Source organism: Camarhynchus parvulus, chromosome 7, assembly GCF_901933205.1.
Source record: "Camarhynchus parvulus chromosome 7, STF_HiC, whole genome shotgun sequence".
NCBI classification, from domain to species: Eukaryota; Metazoa; Chordata; class Aves; order Passeriformes; family Thraupidae; genus Camarhynchus; species Camarhynchus parvulus.
This window is the reverse complement of record NC_044577.1, coordinates 16,616,409-16,636,979: the sequence shown is the minus strand read 5'-3', so window position 1 is coordinate 16,636,979 and position 20,571 is coordinate 16,616,409. Positions and strand designations below refer to the sequence as shown.

At 36.3% G+C, this 20,571-nt stretch overlaps 1 protein-coding gene across 9 annotated transcripts in view; it reads right to left on the bottom strand.

Annotated features, from left to right (window-relative positions):
- Positions 1-20,571, bottom strand: part of ATF2 (activating transcription factor 2) — a 46,705-nt gene that overhangs the window by 2,970 nt on the left and 23,164 nt on the right. For all 9 annotated transcript variants that reach the window (XM_030951821.1, XM_030951823.1, XM_030951828.1 and 6 more), the window contains 3 exons: positions 13,949-14,098; positions 11,955-12,161; positions 6,197-6,302 (listed from right to left, as the gene is read on the bottom strand). In XM_030951821.1, the coding sequence (XP_030807681.1) occupies positions 6,197-6,302; positions 11,955-12,161; positions 13,949-14,098 (463 nt within the window). The remainder of the gene's footprint in view (positions 1-6,196; positions 6,303-11,954; positions 12,162-13,948; positions 14,099-20,571) is intronic.

The following is a 20,571-nucleotide window of genomic DNA, read 5'->3' as shown; positions in this document are numbered from 1 at the left end:
ACAGACTACAAAATGCTATTTATTGTGTCTGCTTAGTAATCAAACAAGAATAATTCTACATTCAGTAATAAATATTTGCCATCATGAGTAAGACATGTGAAAAAACATTACTTACACCACTATATTTACTGGACAATGCTTACACAAGTTTTCAGCCCCCATTCCTTTAACAGAATGAAGTTCCATAACTTTACATATGTCTCTCAATGGGTTTTATAATTGTTAAAACTGGTTTAAAAATATTTTCAGAGTATTTCAGGCATTCTCCACATAACCAAAGTGAATTAGCCACAGAATTATATAATTTTTCCCATGACAGAGGGTAAGCAGATTAAAAAAAATTATCACTGTGCAAAACTAGAATTTCCAAAATTATCATGACTTGAAATGTCCCTCTTGCACAGACATTCTAGTCATGCTAAAATCATCCTTTTTTCCAGAGCTGCACAAGTTAGCCAAGGTATTATGCAAACACTGCCAAACTAAAAGATGAGTTCAAAAGTAAAAAACCGAGAACAGAAAATTATCCTACTGTTTTTCATTCAAAAGTAGAAATACTAATGCTGAATTTCATTGTAACTTTTTTGTATCACTTTGTGCTACTTAATGTTTGCAAGTACTTTTCACACCAGTTTTATAAATGGACCAAAACCAGTATCCAGGTGGAATATTGAAGTCCCTTTTAAACTACTACTGACTACCCTGATACAAACATAGCCAGAAGCAGGCATGAACTATTGCTTGGGACAAAGCAATGGAACAAAGCTTGATCTTCGCTAGTCTTGTCTCTGCAGTCCCCTTCAGATTTGCTTGAGATTGGCCTACAAGTTCAGAAACGTCTCGGAGAAACGATGGGAAAGGATGACACTAACATGGGGAGACAAGCAGTGCTGTGGAATCATGTCCTCATTTCCATAAAAAGCCAGGCTAACAGCAGCAACTAAAAGGAACATTAAGTGTGAAAAACCAATAATGAAATAAAGTTTCGTTTATATGACATGCTAGCTATGGGTAAGAAAATTTACTAACTTAGCAAGTCAAGACCTCTTCAAAGCTTGAGAACAACTGTTCTGTTATTGACTGCTTCTAGAAAAGAATGGTAAGGTCAAAAAGGATGGGTAGGCAAGGAAACTGCTAAATTTTTTTCTAAGAAATACCGCCTAGAGGAGCAAGATGGCAATCTCTCCTACAACTCCACTAAAAGAGCACAGACATAATAGCTTGGACGTTAGAATGCTCTTATCCACAAGGCCAACTGTTTTACAGATCCTGTACTTTTTAAAAAACAGACCATTCAAACATTAAAGGAGAGAGATACTAGTGACACTGAACTAGATCTGCTGACAAGTACTGCATATCCCAAGGTTTCATAATAACTGTATATAGCAAGAAAATTAAGGTATTTCCAAAAGGCATTTGTGATCCTTAGGAGAGTTTGCCCATTCAAGAACAGAAAGAATATGAACAAGTGTCCATTCAGTTAAAAGTATTCAACAGGATATAATCTTTACCATACCTCTAGCAAGACCTACAAGATCTCACGTAAAAACAAGCAAGAAGGAACACATGCAAACTTTGTTAAAAATAGAAACCCTAGTGCCACTTCCTGAAAAATACTCCATTACTAATTATGAGAGTAGCATATTTTTTCCTCAGACAGAATGAAATGGCAGCAAGTGGGATGACATGTATCAAATACAGTCTCTCTGCTGTAACACCTGCTCCTCCCTCTTCAGAACTGTTGTTATTCTCCTATGAATCTCAATCTTCCTATCAGCTTCTTTTGCTGATTCCCAATGTCTGGGTTGTCCAAAACATCCTCATTCTTAATAAAAATGGTTAGTTTTAAATGCTACAAACCAGAGACAAAGAAGAAGTTGAAGTACATCACTATCCTTTGGCCAGAGAAGAAACGTTTTCCACTGTTCTGTCTCCCTTAACACATATTTCTGAACTCAAAAGAAATGTCTGTAATAATATCACAGTGGTATAGAACATGAGAAAGGCCTGGTTTTCTGACTTTGATGGGGTCTGGAAGATTCTACAAGCAATATAAGAAACAATTATGAGTACAGAGATGACCACCAATGTACAAGAGCAGTGTTCATATCACAGAGCAGATGAACAAACACACTGTGCTGAAGACACAAAAGTATACAATTCAGGTATTTTCAGATGCCAGGGGGCAGAGAAGTGGAGCCTACAGCAGACAGGTGATTATATAAGACATAGAGCTAACACTTATTTATGATAATAAACTGGACTGGAAGCATAAATCCTTGCAATAACTACAAACCAATACTTAGAAATGTGGTGACACCCTAAAGAATAGGTATTTGAATTTTTTTCAATGTCCTTCCTTATGTAGCCCTAACTTTACAGCAACAATGGCCAAAAACTGAAAAAAAATCCTCAATTTGAAGAATTAAAACCAAACAAGAAAATCTACTCAAGGAACATAGAAGGTATTTAAAAGTCATCATATTACAGAGATGGCTTGTTTTCTTAAGCCTGAAGACTGGCAATGAAGAACAAAGGCTTTTAGAAGAAGACAGAAAAGGCATACTTAAATTCTGACAGATTCCTTTTTTCTTTTTATCTTAGTTGACCAAAGAATTGCCACACACAGGACTGTGATTTCAAGAGTGTGACTGATACATAACAGAATCATACTGTAGCTAACCATTAAAAAAATAATAATTTTAGCTTTTTAATGGCTTCTCCTGCTTTGCCTCAAATCAAGGAAAATGCACAGTCCAAATTAGAAATTATTTCACAGAAATAATGTTTGCTGAGTATTAGAAGGCTGAAAATTTACAAAGCTACATCACATGAACTTTCCTGAAGGCTACGTAGTTCCTAGACAGGCTGTGTCATGAGGAGCAAGCCACTATGGATATGGAATACAATGTGGGCTAGACTGGGCTATAAGGAAGATTTAAAAAGCACCAAAACAGGCACAGACTTTTGAGGATATACTAAAAAGTACCTTTTCAAGTAGCCAAACACTGCTGTTATTTGCTTCTTACCAACTGCGTTACCACCACAGTAAGAATTGCTTACACATAGCTTTCAGTAAGGTAAGCAAACAAAGAGGAAGGGATTTCAGTCTTCAGAAGAAAAAGCCCACCTAAACCAAAACAGGAGTGAGTACACAAGCACTGACAAGATCCTGAATTCATTTCACTCCCCTGATAATCACTAACAAGGAAGAAGCCTCATGGTAATTCTCATCAGGCCATGCAGGGATTGCAGAGGGACCTAAGCCTAGAAATGCTTTTTCCCAGGGAGTTGTCCTTTGTGAATATCCCCTGCAGGTACTGAAGAAGCATTGCCTGTCCAGAAGAGGCTTCAGGAACACAGTAGTTTGAGAGGTGCAAATCATTCAAGGTCTGAAACTGGTTAGTCACCTTCTATCTACCTTTTTAAGACTAGCTACAGAAAGAACACAAATTGCCCCTTTTAACGCCCCCTATGCTGCAGCCTCTATCTATCTTCTTTTGTACTCTGTTTTGAACAAATGTTCTTGAATATTAAGATGTCCTTGTGAAAAATATGGAAAAATACCTAAAAAAACCTCTTTCTCCCTTAAAAAAACCCAAACTCTGAATACCACAATACATTTTCTTCTCACTAATTTTCACCTTTGTCCTACTACAAGCCCAGGAAAATCCTAACACAATACAGTGAGTACTGTAGAAGACTTTTAGAAATTATCTAGCATAGAAGATAACATGAAAAATAAATGAACAGCATCTGGATATCTTGTATACAGAGCACTTTCCCAATCCACAGTTGAAGATGCAGTCAGAACCAACAGCATCCTTTCCTGGAAAATAAAAAAGTTTAAGCTGGCTGACTCAAAGTAAAATATCTATTTTTCTGGTTTCTCTGTCCTGATGACATCATCTTTTGAAGCAGGCACAAGACTTTAAAATAAGGAAAACATGATCCCAAAAACAATTTTAGAAGAAAGGGCTATGTGCACTGTCGTGCTTTTCACTTGGCTTGAGAAAAAAATGTGTTTGGGAAATACAAAAGATCATAAAAAATATGTAAAAATAAAGGCCAAGTGATAGATTATTTGTTCCTATTTAAGGGCATAATGCATGAAAAACCATCAAATTGTGGACTCGGCTGTTAAAATGTGGTCCGTGCAGTGCACAATAGTCAGCACTGCAGGAGCTCTTTAAGCTGAGGTCTTCAATTCCTTCCAGAGACAAGACTGTTAAACCACTCACTACATTTTTGAAGCAATTCCACTTTGATTATTTGATGAATGTAATATGTTTATTTAAATACACTTTATAGGAACACCATTTTCATGAACACATTGACTGAAACAATTTTTTTCTCTCATAAAATGTACTGTGGATATGTCACTTAGCCAACATAGTTTCCTAACAATATTCATGCAGAGATAACGTGACAAAATCCTTTCAGAGGAATGGCATTACAACTATCATTCATGTTAAGCTTTTACTTTCAACAGACTTTCCAAGAAACTGAGCTATGTTTTCAATTTCCTTGCACAATACTATTTTCCTCTAAAATGTAGGCTTTTGCCACTGATTAGTATTTCAGGTCTGATTCATTTTGTATTCTTTACTGAATCAGAAGCATAGTCCTTTACTGAGGGCTGAAAACAAGCACTACTAGACAGGCCATTCACTAATCCTTCAACAAAGAAATCCTTGGCATGGAATCACTTTGACAGTTTATGACTTACGATGAAATATTTTACATCCCAATTCAGGAACATGAATCCTCAAAACATCAAAATTTAAGAAACCTATGGTTTGTTTTTTGTGGGGGATTTTTTTTTTGTTAAAAACCTTGCATGCATAATGCCATCCCCCTAGTAGCTTCTGTATGAAATTATGTTGTTCTGTCAGATGGGAGCCATAATGGCCTCATCCCTGCAGCAATCATTGTTAATATAAATCCCAAACGTATTTCTATACTGTTCCAATTTACTCCAAGATGCTATTTTCTGTCTTGTCAAAATGACTGGAGATCAAAGGACCAAGATTTATAAGCTCAAAACTGACAAAATCAGTATTCTAAATATATATGGCAATACCGAGTTGCTAAATCTCCTGAATCTTTTAAATTAAAAAATATTGCCCATTCTGATGAAATTGCTTACAATGACTACAAGTAAAGATGGTGGCTATTAAGTTTTATCGCAAGCACCTGAGGATCTGTTTGCATGCAGTACAAAATGTTCCTTTATTCTCCTGAATTACTGACACTGGCAAATTAAAATGAAGTGGCTACATATGGCAGAAACAATCTTCACATTTACAAATATCTTGAAATATCACTAAATCATAAAAACGAAAGCTGTGGGTTATATATTATGAATGTTGTCTAATGCATTCCCAGCTCAGTTATTTGTAACAAATTTGTGTACAATGGACAAAATTGGCCATTTATTCTACAGCAGCAGCAGCTGGTTCTGGCACTGTGTATCACAGCCAAAAAGGAAGCCACAAGTCAGGAAAGCACAATTAACCTTTAAAATGCTGGAAGGATGAAAAGTAAATAGAACAACTTAAAAATCTGGATTAGAAAATATTGGTATTGACAGTGTCAGTGTTCTCCTCAATACTAGAACTGTCTTCAAAAATACCCTCTCCATAGAAAAGAAGTAATTTAATGTGGATATCAAAACAAACTAGAAGACATTGTACAGTAGGAGCCATGAACCTGCATCTGATTATTTTAATGGCTTGACTGATCCTGGATGTTATGGTAAATGAGGACAGCTGTTATAGTACCTCTACTGAAATCTCATTACAATGAAGGAAAAACACCCACAAGGACCTTTCACTGTATTAGGCTACGATAAAGTATAAAAAATGGTTTGTCGTGTGCTCTTAATACTTTAATTATATTTTCCAAAGCAGGTGTAGTAACTGATAGTTCTTAAATGCTAATTTTCATATGCATTCATTAAACCAACATAAACCTTTCAATGTTATGTAACAATTTAATTTTGACTTAAACATATATTTTTAAATATCATGTAATATTTCCTGTCTTCCAATAACTTCAAGCTTATAAAAAAAGATCTTTAATGTAATATATGTAATATTAGAACCGCACTTCTCAATTTTAATGCTCATTCAGTTAATTTTGGCAGTATTTCATTGATGCAGCCTCAGGCTATAGGTAATGGAACATTACTCACTATGATAGCCAGATTTCTTCTGCATGGCAGTTACAGGGCAATCTTTATGAGCCAGAAGAAGCTGTTTCAGCTGTGCCACTTCATTTCTCAGCAGGGTGACTTCATTCTAAAGGAGAAGAAAGTTATGTACTTTACCAGGCTCAAACTATACACGTTTTGAAGGTAAGCATTAAGTTTTATAGGATTTTCAGTTGTTCATTTAGGGGTAGCTGAAACACAAGCAGTTTCAATTTGGTATATATTGCAAATATATATATATATATATATATATAATCTTAGAAAATACAAATATTAGCTGAAACTTGGCTAGCTTTGTTACATTTACTGGGATATGCTTGAATTTTTCTAAAAAATATAATGTATGTTTTTCAGTTTGCAGATGCAGAGTCTACATATAGTCTCATTCACATGATCCAGCTACTGTGAGAGTCTTCTCGAAGGTTTTGTGACGAATTCTAATCAGAGTAAACCTACATTTAGCTCCATACATTTTAACAAATGTCAAGGCCAACATTAAAAAAAGGGAAAAATAGAAAAGAAAATCAAAAAAGCCAATGCAGAATAATTTTTTAGTGACTCTATTTATACTTGGACTTCAAAAAAGAAAATCTCACGTAGTGGAAAATAATTTAGCAAATACTGGTTGATCCCCAGACTGATTTTTATTTTGGCAGCCATACATAAAACATGGTCTTTGAAGGAATCATTGATAATAATGACAAAATCCGGAGATGTCGCTAAAGCACAGTGCAATCTAAGAGACAGCACCTGCACAATCCAGTGCCTGGATTCATTTCCAGACTCTGCCTTTCCACTGCTGGGTGACCTTGAGCAAGGTCATTTCACTGTTTTGTGCTTCAACTTGCCCATTTGTAAACTGGAGAGCTGCAATACTTACCTTCCCTGGAAAGCAGCTTAGTGACCAGAGATGAGGAGTGCTATGTAACTGCATTGCATGTGACAATCCAAATTAAGAATGGTGTGGCATTTTGATTGACCCATTTTTACTTTGTAGAGTAGAAAAATATTTATGAATCAAATTATCTGTAATGCTTTGTGATCCCCATATCTGGACACAATATGTGTTTTTCATGGGTTATTTTATTTTGAATATAAATCTTTTCTATTAACACTTGATGTTACTTCAAGTATAAGAACCTTTGCATATTATTGTAAGATACCACAAATGTGACATAATAATTTAGTAAATGCTTATGTTTCTACATTTAGAAGCAAGTTAAAGAAAAAAAAACAACAGAGGAAAACTAGATTGCATCTGAAATTATCTGCAAAATAAACTACAAGAAAGTAAAACTATTCACTTGCAAGCAAGAAATAAGGCAATGCAGCCAGAGATGAGATGAATTACAAGTTAAAGGATTCCAAAAGAAAACAATTCTTCCAGGACAGAACTTACTAGATTTAATTACACTAAGTAACTAAAATATCAGACTGTTCAAAGAAAAGCTCCTCTTTTGTGTTCCCTCTCTCTCCATTTAGAAGACAACAAATTTCAAGCCTTTATACCTGCAAAATTCTCTTAAGGTCTCCTTTCCTATTCAGCCCTTTTATGTGTGGAATACCCTTTAGAAACTTTTTATTAAATGCAAAAGCTGGAAGATGCCAAAAATCTGATTCACAGACATTTGTAATGAAAGAAAAATGTGACTGCAAACAAAAAGGTTTGCAATGATAGAAACCCAACCAAAAGCCCCACAAATTCTCTACGAGGTGGCATTACATATCCTGAAACGTTAGGTGGTTAAGAAAGCACAGGACTACTGCCTCCAGCTCTGTCTGCCCTTAGTTCACCATGTAATTTACTGAGGAGCCACAAATCTTGATACCATGCAGGCAGCTGCACAGAATTGACATAGGTTGGGTAGAAAAAAACACATTGATATAGTTTTGAGACACCTGATAACCTACAGAAGGCAACAGTGTCTAAGACTATGAAATATAGTTCTGTTAGTTCAAAGCAACTCTGGCAAGCAGGAAAAGGTTTGCAGAAATTTTCTATTATGTCTCCCACATTTTAAGGAAGAATTTTATATACAAACAGCACATCTAAGTATGAAGTTGCTGTTCATCTGTGGAAGTAAAATTATATATTTATGAAAAACTTTTATAATACAGTTTATAACTCAATGTCAGCTGTATTAAAAATATTAAGACTACTGCTAGCATAAATACAAAAAGCAATACATTATCTTATATTATCTTATTAAAGCAAACTTGAAAAACATGGATCAGCATTCCTATATAAAAGAGACTGAGGTAATTTCTAGAACAATGGTAGCTGTATATTCCATAACAACAACACTGGTGCCAACAGTACCACATACAATGCACACACCACTCGTGACACTAGAACAGAGTTCTGTCTGCTGGACACATGGATGGGGAATGTCACAGAAAGGAATCTATGGTTGCCATTTATGTATTACCAGCAAGAACCACTTCTAACTGGTAAAGGGGGCTGTTCAGAACCCATTCTTATACATATTTGCTTGTGACAACAGTAAGTCCTTCCATCTCATTCAAAACATGTGAATGTGTGGTGGTCATTATGTATGTGGTTAACCTGTGGAAAACAGGCTACCAAGAAACACATGAAATAAACACTTTTAACAGGTGGCATGAACAAAGATTATTTCAGATTTTCACACTGGAAAGGTTCTCATCATCAGTGAGATAGAACCAAGTGCAGGCATCAACAAGTCTTTAAAGAAATATATAATATAGCTCACATGCTGTTGAGAAGAATTTGTATGTTCCTGCATTTCAAAATGTGCTAGCATTAGAAAGCAGGTTTCTGGAGAAAACAGATTGACTTGTACCTGCATTCCATCCTTCAAAAGATGCCTTCCCTTCTGCATTCTTACGAAGGGAGGACACAGTGTATGACACATTCTTTTTTATCTGCCTGTTCTTCCCTGTATCCAAAATGCAGATGTAATAGGTGGGACCATGGGACCACATTAGCCCTTGCTCAGCATGGTGTGGGACAACACTTGTGATATGTTATTACTCAAAGTATCATAAGAGGCAGGTAAATGTGACTTCTGGGGATAGGGGACTGCCTGCAGCTGAGTTAAACAGCGTTCTTCCTGCTTCCTTTTTGGGCAACTTCCTCTATGGGAAAGGATCTTTACTTATGGGCATACTTTCATAATTTAGCCTTCCTAAACAGCTTCTTCAGCATCAGTACAAATCATCACTCAACTGCTGCTCACTGAAAACCCACTGGGACCTCATGAGGAAGACAGGCCATTCTTCTAAAGCTTCACCCTCTAAGATTATTAAAGCAACAGGGACCAAATAGAGAACATATAATGCACTTTGGCATCTGATCCTGCAGTGTGGCTCAGCGGCCACTGTGAGCATGGTCAATACCTTCTTATACCTTGCAGGATTGTGCAAGGCACAGAGGCCACACAAGGTGAGGAATAAAATTTAAGATCAATAAACAAGTCAACAATAAATAGAAAACACAGTTCTCAAGAAACAAAACAGTAAATAACCTTCAAAATATTGGAAGCATGTAAAAACTTTCATAGCAGAACCTATAATAAAGGCAGCCTAACTAACCTATATATGTTACTGGTGATGTAATAGATGGAAATTTTCCTTTCAGCAAATATTTGAAAAATACTGCTTCAAAATGAAGTTACCTTTACACATTTAAAAGAAGAACTTGATAGAAGTTAACATACAAATTAAGTACAGGAAGCTAATATAAGAAAAAAATAAACTAAGTAAACATAAAAAATACATCAACAAAGTAAACCTCTGCAAAACAGATACGTACTGTTAGTGAGCTTGCAGTCTTACAGCCCTTCCCACTGCCATGGGAATCTCTGACACAGACATTACAAGAAAGCCAGTGACAGCACTGAATGGAGTCAGAAGTGTTACATGCAGCAATGCAATTCAGGTGCTTCACTATGAACTTGCTTTTGGAAATGTGACATCTTGGCAACTTCAGCTGAGCAGGCCACCTACATATTAAACTAAATGTGAACTACTAAACCTGCATTAAGGCAAAACTCCAAACTTATTAAATTTTCTATTAAATATAAAGTAAGTAATCATGGGTCATTACTGCCCACTCTGCTGATCAGCTGTGTCAAGTTATTATTATGGAAATATAGGATTGATTAATGTTTTCATATAAAGCACATTGTAATTATTTCTCTGATATCCAATTTTCTTTTCAAGTTTTTCTGTTCTTTACAGTTAACAGTTTTGCTTTTGGTAACTGTAAGAAAATCTTTCTTGAATTCACTGTTACTGAATTAACACTTGTAAACATTTTGTTTATTGTACTTATGTGATTTTTTTGTTATAAAACTTGGTATATATATGTGAAAGGCAGTTCACATGATACCAAACATTACTTTCACTAAAAAAACTGAATTATGGCTAATTTTTTCATTCTCCTTCACTCCTTTCTTTGATTATTTAAGCTACAGTGCTACGTATAATTATGTAATTAATTGACTTAATTGAGGGCTGTGCATTAAATTAGTATGTCTAAAGACTGAACAGGTGTGAGAAGAATACATATTTACAAGAAATTTAACTAATGCTTGTGCAGAGTGTCATGATTCTTGGAACACAGGAAACCATTTCATGGTGTGCACTTAGGCAGGAATCTTTTACACTTCAGGGTCTGGGATGCTGAATATTTTTAAAGACATGAACATGAAGATGACTGATATCATGTAATCAAAGTTACAGTGTAAAAAATAACCTCAACATGCCCTACTTTCCTGTTGATCAAATTGTGATGTTTTCTATACCAAACAGCAGGAGAGGTGAGTTTTCATAGAAAGATGATGATCTGTGAATTTGACTCAGTGAACAGCTCTGATGAAGAAAAACAAGTGACACTTAAACATATCAAAGTAAGTCTCACTTTGCATTTTCTAAGTGAACACTTCACAGTTTTTCTTTTCAGCAACTTTCAAAACAAAGCTTTTAGACTTTTTATTTTGAAAACAATAATTTCTGCCAATTTTTTATGTGCTGCTGGAAAACATTAGGAAAGTATGCTTTAATATTTAATAGCAGGTTAAACAAAAGGGTCATGGATTGTTCTACCGGAGAAAAGTACATTCCCATGGTGACTTTCTGAGATCAGATGAGGTGGAAAAGTGACCTGCAACATACACTGGCCCTACCCTCTTACAGTACACTTTATAGGTTTTAGGTGTTGCTGGTTAAAATTTGCAATGCCACTGCTGTACCCATCCTGTGGGCAAAAGAGGCCCTCAGTACCCACTGATATCAACCTGGCACCTTTCACGAGCATTACATTCACTTTAAAGGAAAAAAAGTGAAGTTGAAAAGAACCAAAGAAAATAAGCCCAAAACTTCCTCAAATAACCCAGGCCATGATACAAATTAAGAGCAAGATATGTTCAAGGTAAGACTATTACTTTGCTCATAAGTGTTTATTCCAACACATCTTGTCATCTTAGTTTAGTATCATAGGCTGAAAGTTACTTCACATGGAATAAAGGATAGAAGAGTATGATCCTTAAATTTACACATCTAGAAATATGAGTATGTTCTTATCCTCTATTTTACTGCTACATGCAACTAGTTCTGAATTTCAAGCCCGAGCTGAGCCACCAGCTATAAAACCATTTATATTTCCAATTTCATGTAAAGTTTTAAGCTCCACTGATCAAGGATTACTGTGTAAGAATAAAAAAAACTTATTAATTTTTCCTTGAAATAAAAGGTATACCTGTAATTGGCCATTTAGTGAGCTCAGGTCCTCAGCTTTTTTCTCCAATGACTGCACCCAGACTTTCCGTTTCTGCCGGCACCTGGAAGCAGCAGCCCTGTTTCTCTCCAAGAACTTTCTCCTTTTCTCATCAGGGTCTTCATTGGCAGCTCTTCTTCGCCGACCGCCTGTATTTGGTGTTTGCGGCGTAGGCTGAGCTGGTGATGCCTGAAAACAGCCATGACTTAACCTACAGCTCTGGTATAAACAGCCAGCACATCTTGAGAAAAGCATTCAAGGCATTTCTAAATACATAGAGGTGAAAGCTGTGCCCATTTAACTCTACAGTGATGTTTTTAAAACTTTTACCCATACTTACTCTCCTGATCATCTTACATTAACATATTGCATCCAAAATAGCTTTCAAGCTGCATTTAGTAGGAAATGAATTTTCTAATTTTTACTCTTCCCACACACCTAGTCACAACTGAAAAATTACACAATTGCTTATGCCCACTACACAGAAGCTGTCTGACAAATGTTGGCAGTGCTGAGACTCCCTGATCCCGGGAGCTCCAGACAGCGATTTCCTACTCATTCATGTGTTCCCTACCACTGAGTAACAATTTCCCTTAATCTACCCACATTACATGACAGTATCAAAATACTTCAATACTTTAAATTATACATTATACTCATTTCACAGTTGTATACAGACCCTAGACAAAGATTTAATGTAACAATATAATGGGTCTTAAAATCCTTTAAAGAGATAAGATAGACAGGTCCACATGACATTCACAGGTGCATCTCCACATTCAGTCTCACACAGCAAGCAAGTTTTCCTTTTAAATTAAAAACCCCAAACATGTACCAGCTGGCATATCAATTTGGCATTAATTCTAAATAGCTAAGAATAAAAAACCCCTGGGAACTCAAATCAATGTTTTAAGAATGAAACACTTGCTATTTTTGATTAATACTAATTGTAAAATAACTCCAAGACAATCAAACAGCAATTTTCATCTTGAAAATTCTGCTATGTGATATTTTGAAAAATATTCTTTAGAAAACCACAAGGCAGTATGGGGAAACAGCAGCTTTAAGAAAGAGATCCTTTTACGATGGGTCACTTTTTTCCCCTGTTCTGTTCCAAACATTTTTGTTTTGATACATTATTTGATTTCACTGGCCAGGGTAAGAAACTGAGGCTTTCATTGCAGATAAGTCCTGTCAGTTCTGGGCCAGGTGTGTAGCTTTTATAAAATTAATATTAGGCTACAAATTCTGAAAATAACTCTTTGAGATTTTTATAAGCAGTTTGAAAACACATTCCAGAAGGTTTTTAGAAACAGAACAGCTACAGTCCTCCAGGATTCACCAGGAAGTGTATCTTTCCTCCAGCAGCATGCCCACTTCCAGTCTGACTCAGAGGTTTTGTCTTTTACTCCCCTGTTCTGATCTATCATCCCAAAAGGACAACAAATCACACCTAAAACCAGAGCCCCCCTTCCAGAGCCTGAGATGATGAAGTACCCGTAATGACACAGCTGAAACTCTTCCTGTGGCAGCCCAGAAAAGATCCTTCAAGCAAATTAACACAAGCATGACACCTGATGCAATAAAAAAATTTCTAAGTGCACTTACGATACAAAAACATAATAAACATAAAACAGATGCAACAGAAACACAAAATAAAAACACTTATTTTTTCAAATATATATATTTACCAGCTGTAAAAAATTCAGCTACCACAGAATCTCCTAACAATGAACTTCAGAAATCAGGACTTAGTTCTAAATTTGAGCAGATAGATACTACCTGTTATGAAATCATCATAGATTTTAGAAGCATTTAAGAACATGTAAGACCTGTAAACATTTTACTGCTATAGAGCTATTGATTAAAAGAGAAGTCTGTTAATCTCTATTTTACAGACCAAAGGTATAGAAAAAATATATGTATTTGCAAAATAAAAGGAGGAGGTAGGAGGCCCATGCCCACTCCTGTCATACCGGTGTTTCAGTTGTTGAAGTTGCAGGCTGTTGGAGTGACTGTGGCCGTGGTTCCTCTGACTGAGTCCTAACCAACCCACTTGCATGTCCCTTGGCAGTATCTCCATTTGTTACCTGAGGGTGCTGCTGGGTCAAGGCTGCTTTCAATCTCTGAAAGCAGAAGATAAAGAAGAAGAAAAGAAATATTCTATCATGCTAGCTTGAATCATTAATCATTTATATAAGCAGTTACTTCCACTTTGGAAACAGGAACTCCAACTCATAAACAGGTGCTTCTTTTTACAGGCTTTCAACAGTGACCTATGCATATACCTAAAAACAGGGGGTAAATTCCTGCCATCATGGTAAGAGCAATGAGGTTTACATAAGATCCCAGGAAGGGAAGGATGGTAAACTGTATGGAGAAGTAAGCAGAAAGCCTCATCTGTAGTGAACTGTGCCCACAAACAGATGAGTGGAAGGCCATAAACAGAAGGTGGTAGTACCAGTAGAGTAACGATGACACATGAAGGAAAACAGGGAACAACCAGAACACAAGCACCTTTTCACTTGAAAAATTTTGGTGTTCTCTATCTCTATTCATTTTTAAATAGCTTGTTATGCCTCCACTAATTCATGGTCTTTACTAATACTCACCTCTGCAATCCTTCCTATGGGTAATTAGATAAAAGCCAAGATCTTTGCTGAAACAAACATCTAAATACTAAGAAGCTTCAGGTTATACATAAAGTTAATTTATGTAGAAGTATGCAAGATAACTACTACAGCATGCTACTTTGCAGTAAAAAACTGCTAAAAGGTTTGATGTTCTTCCTTTACTGCAAACAGCCACTATGAAGAACAGTAATGTGCAAGTTCAGCTGTATATAATACACCCAAGAGTTACTGACAACCTGATGGATGATTTTAGAGCATTTTACTGACTACCTGTTGAAAAATACTTCATTCAACTTTTAGTGAAATCTATTAAAACTGTAATATAATACATTCTATTTAAAACTATTTCTTAATCTTAAGTGACAAAGTGTCCAATTTCAGCAGATACAACTGCTTGTAATTCCAGATTCTTTCTTAAAATTCCATGAGTACTGTACAATTTATCATTAATTTTTTTGGTTTTACTGAAGAATTTACCTTCCTAGAGAAACAGTGTTAGAAAATGTTTTTCTATTGTGTTCTATTTTTTAAGAATCCAATACAAGTTTAAGAGAAGATTAATGACTTAAACATGTAAGTTTGTGGAAATCCTGATATCTTGTAACATCATATTTTGAAATATGAACCAAGTGTTGCTCACATACTAACATTACTAGAACGTCTTACGAATACTAGAGAGAGGCAGCATTTAGCTAGCTCAGAATAAACAGAAAACTTTGCACCTATTTATGAAGATATTCTCTATAAATTGTATTATCCAATGTCTCCCAACAATTAAGCCAGTGAAATACAGTAACAGCTCTCTCCTACCTTCCATAATGACAGGCTTTCCTGGATCCTATGCTACAATTAAAACAACAGATTGCAGATTACCTCTGTCAAAACTGCAAAATATTTTCAGGTCTGAAATATGGCAAGTTACCATCAACTGCATGGATTTGGTAGCACATAACCAAGGAGCAGTAGGCATCCTAACTGAGGGCTACAAAGAGAATCAAGAAACTCCAACCCTCCTCTACTAGCCTGCTATTAAGGAATCTTTAGCCAGTGACTTCTGCAGAGATTGCTCTGGATTGAATTAGCAGCACATTACATCAGTTAGGAACCATCCAAGTGCACATGAAAATTAGGAGTAAATCCCAACAGCTAAATGAGCTGTTGTTCCTCACCTCATTTACTGTTATCAACTTCATAAGTTTCCCAGAATAAAGAAGACACTTCAGAAAATTACACAAACCAAATTTACTGTAGCTTCCAGTGCTCAACTTAACAACAAAAATTTAGGACAGCTGCAAGCATTAGGGTAGGATAACAAAAAATTTTAAGATAATATGTCCATAATTTTTAGTATACGTACAGCACTCTGAAAGCCCTTAGATAGTTAACACTCTAATTAAACTCAAGAATTGACTTGTACCTTCCTAATTCTCCTTGGAAAAACAAGCTAACAAAAACATTTCAGTCCCTGTCTCCAGCAGACCTAAGTGTTTTCTGAATGTCTAACTAAAATTACTAAAACCAAACTCTATGATCTACCTGCAACAACTGCAAAATTGATGGCCGATGATTCCTCTCTCTCTTTAAGTAATCCTGGTGTCTAAATTGTAAAATCTACACAACTACTACCAGGACTATCAGGGAAACACATCACATCCAAGTCAGTTTTTAAAATAATATTTTTAAAAGAAACTAGGAAGTATTTAATACCAATATGACCTTACTGTATGTTATTAGGGTAAGATTTTTGCAGTATATTTTCATTTACGACTTAAATAACTCTAGAAGTATTTCTTTTATCATAACTTGCTGTTAGGCAGGACATGACAAATTTTCATCAGTCCTAATCAAGAGAGCAGTAAAAGTACAAATCAGTTAAAGGGTAGGCTCTCTTCTATTTCAAGCTGTCATACTAGGAGAGATTTCAAAGCTACCATCTCAAAAATGACATATATCGGGTTTGCATGGTAATTGATGAGTTTGCACTGGGACGTGCAAAGTTGGACTTTACTTACTGTAATGTCAACATTTAAACATTACATCCTGTAAATTCATAAGTAAACAAATTCCTTCTGAGGATTAGATTGCTAAATGCAATGTACTATGAAAACAGGAATAGGAAATAATTAGATTTCATTTCAAATTACAAAGTTTGAAAGTTGAAATTAAAGTAGTTAGGAATAAATAATCCACAAATGCAGACACATTGTGAAAATCTGAGGAATATTTACAGATTTTCACAAGTAGATTTCCAGCTTGTGTGTTTAATAAGTTTCGTATTTTAAAAGGTAATGCTGGAGTAAAATACTATATGGGTGTTGTGCTTCTTGTAACAGTTACCCCATATTCAATGAGAATCTCATTTTTAACAATCAAGAATACAGAAACTCAGAATAAATGTATATAAGCATTTTTATGTGGAAAAGCTTGATGACAACCGAGGTTTTTTGGTATTACTTGGTTATAGGCAAACTAACAGATAGGTTAATAGCTTTTAAAATCTTGATTAGCAAGGTTTTATCATTCATGTACATCCTTGAAAACAAATCCTCACCACACCTGTCAAAATTTGGTAGGACTGGATCATTCCATCAAGAGCTCACAGAAACAAGATAATATACTCCAGAAACAATTTGTGAAAAACTCAGATCCATATTTCATATCTGCCACAAAAGCTCATCAGAGTAATAACCCTCCTTCTCCTGGGTGTTATCCTACCATCTGCTCCTCTATTACTTATCTTTATTTTGCAACTAATTAACAGCATAATCTTCTAAATTCAGCAAGTTAATTATCATTATTGTGGTCTTTGCAGCATCATCAGTCCTTATGAAGTCTTGTCTCTCCACCCCCAGAGAACATATGAAAATGAAGTAGGTTGTGAGAGGGTCTGTTTCTTTAGAGTAGGCTCATTAGGTGTTTGCTGATTAGCTCGGCATGCAGAGAGACAGGTCAGAAGAATTCTGCTGAACACAAGGTCCCATGCCGGGCTCCAGCAAGTTAATGTTGGTTTCTGAACATTTGCCAAGCTGCCCTCTGTCACTTCTCAGTAGAAACCTCCTGCAAAAAGTCTACTGGTTGCCTACTGAGTGCAAGGTATTTTTCAGATTGTGACAAAAAGTTTTGCATGGGAAGGAGGAGATGGAGGGAAACATTCCATATCAAAGCAATTTCGAAATTCTTCAGAAACTTCTTCAGTCCATGCTGAAGAATCTGAATACTAAGTTTGCACACACAAGCAAACAAAAAGGATGTTTTACAGCTGCAACTCAAGGCTCATGTTCCATACACAGAAAGCATACAATTACAGATCTTCTCATAAGAACATCAGAAGCAATTCTACAGTTATTTAAAATCACGCATCCTTATCTTAGTGAGGAACTTTTTTGGGTTTTTTTAAAGACAGTTATTGCATCTACTTCTAAGCCTAAAAATACCACAAAACTGACATACATATGATTCTACTTAAGTAAGTGAAGGTTAGTTTCTTTAGCATGCTGACAAACATGGAATCATGTCAGAAAAACGGACAATTTATATTAAGTGTGCCACAGAAATCTGAAACTCATTTTTACTCCTACTGAATGTCATTCTTACTATAAGATGTAAGAATATTTCCAAAATAGCAGCAGTAAAAGACATGGTTGTGTCTGAATAAAACTTCTAGTCCTTTTGTACTTCAGTTCTATACGCAGTAGAGAAAAAGGATCCAAGAATGTTCAAAATTATAGTAACAGTGCCTTTCACAGCTGTGAATGGACCATCTCTGTTCACTACAATACATTCAATATTGAGGCAATAAAATTAAAATGCAATCTGACTTCATGCAATTCTTTCACAGCACTGAAACACATGAAGCACTGTATATGTTTCTGTGGCCAAAGAGACCCTAAGACTGTAGTTAATGCACTCATTCACTTAATGTCAACTGTTTCAGCTGAGAGCCTCTTGCAAGAATACCACCAATCATAAGGATTTGGCTCACTGCACACACAATTTTTAAATTTTTGTTTGCCATCACTTTCATGTATTCCTTTTTTAATGACTATTTTTTCTTCCCAGTTATTAGTCCTTGCACCTGGTATACATTTTTCTATCTGCTATTTCACTCAGTGAACCTGTTCCCGCATACAACTGCTCCTCTATGGAATTCATACAATCATTTAATGTCAGGCAACTTGACCAGTAAGCAGAGAAAAGAGCATTTCAGCAAAGAACAAAGAGAGTTTGAGAGGTGACATCTCAGGAACTTGCTTCACATCAATAACCAAAACTGCCACGCTGAAGGAGTTTGACACTTCAGACTGAAAACTTTATTAAACATAGAAATAAATACACAGTTTTGATTATTATGCATTAAACTTGGACACCCCTAATAAAAAAAATCCTTTCAAATGTTGTAAGAGAGACCATTTGCAAAAGTAAAAGTCTCCAAAAGCTGTCCATTGTGGGAAAAAATTCTCAGCAATTTAACTCCATTGACCACCACTTTTTGGACTCAGCCATCCAGCCAGTGCTTTTACCCAGCAGACTGTGTCTGTCTAAGCCATGAACAGTTTCCCCAGGAGAATGCTGTGGCAAACAGTGTCAAAGCCTTTAGTGAAGTCCATGTAGACAACACTGACAGCATTTTCCTCATCCACCATAAGTAGGTCACCTTGTCACAGAAGCCAAGCAAGTCAGTCAAGCAGTCTGCCTGTGACAGATCCATGCTGGCTGGATCTGATCCTGCCTGTTCTGTGTGTGCTATGATGATCAAGATCATCTGCTCCATGACCTTACTCAGTGCAGAGGTCAAGCTGAGAGGCCTGCAGTTCCCGGGATCCTCCTTCCAGCCCCTCCTGAAGATGAGCATCACATTTACCTCCAGCCACCTGAGACCTCCCCAGTTAGCCAGGGCTGCTGGTAAATGATTTAAAGTGGCTTTACTGAGCTTCTTCCCTAGCTCCCTTGGTACCCTAGGGATCCCATTCAGTCCCATAACCTTCTGTGTGTCTTAGGGCTGTAGCAGGTTGGATTAGAGAGGCTTTGCTCTCCTCCACATGGCTGTCTTCCAGCTCAAGGTGCTGGGTACCCAGAGAGGAACTAGTCTTACAACTAAAGACTGAAGCAAAAAAAAGGCATTAAGTACTTCTGCTTTTTCCTCATCCTTTGCCACTATGCTTCCTCCCATATCCAATAAAGGATGGAGATTCTCCTTGGACCTCCTTTTGTTGCTGATGTACTTAGAGAAATATATTTAGTTATCTTTTACAGAGTAACCAGATTAAGTTTTAGCTGGGCTTTGGCCCTGCATAACTTCACAAGATCCACGTAGTCCTGGGTTGCCAGCCCCTCCTCTCACAGGTCACACACTTCCCTTTTTCTCCTGTGTTCCAGCCAAGGCTCTCTGTTCAGTCAGGCCAACGCTCACTGGTGGCTCATCTTTCAGCACATGGGGACAGCTGCTCCTGTACCTTTAAGATTTACTTCTTAAAGGATGTCCTGGACTTCTGTGCCCTTCAGAACTGCCTCCCAGCATGAAGGAGAAATGTGGCCATAATAGGCAAAAGGACGCAGGGCATGTTCCCAGAGTTCAGCTAACTTAACCATACCAATAAATCCACAAATTGCAGTATACCATTAATACATGAAGCATACACTGCTCACTTATTAAATTTCAGTGTATTAGCTTATTTTTCAACATTAAATGTGAACTATTAACAAAATGAAAAGTGAGCTGTAAAACTAAATATTGTCCTCTCTTGGTTTAACCAGGAACACAAGTGAAAAATAAACCTGCTGTGCAGACCTTCACAGAATTTAGTATGCAGCAAGTAAAATTATTTTTAAGAGAGACATGAAAAAAAGGGTTTGATATCACAAAGATTTGAATTTAAAAATTAAATTGAACTTTGCAGTTAATAAACCATCACATATCTGCCAACAATGCATCCCATGACACAGTGAATTAGTCTTACTCTTGGAGG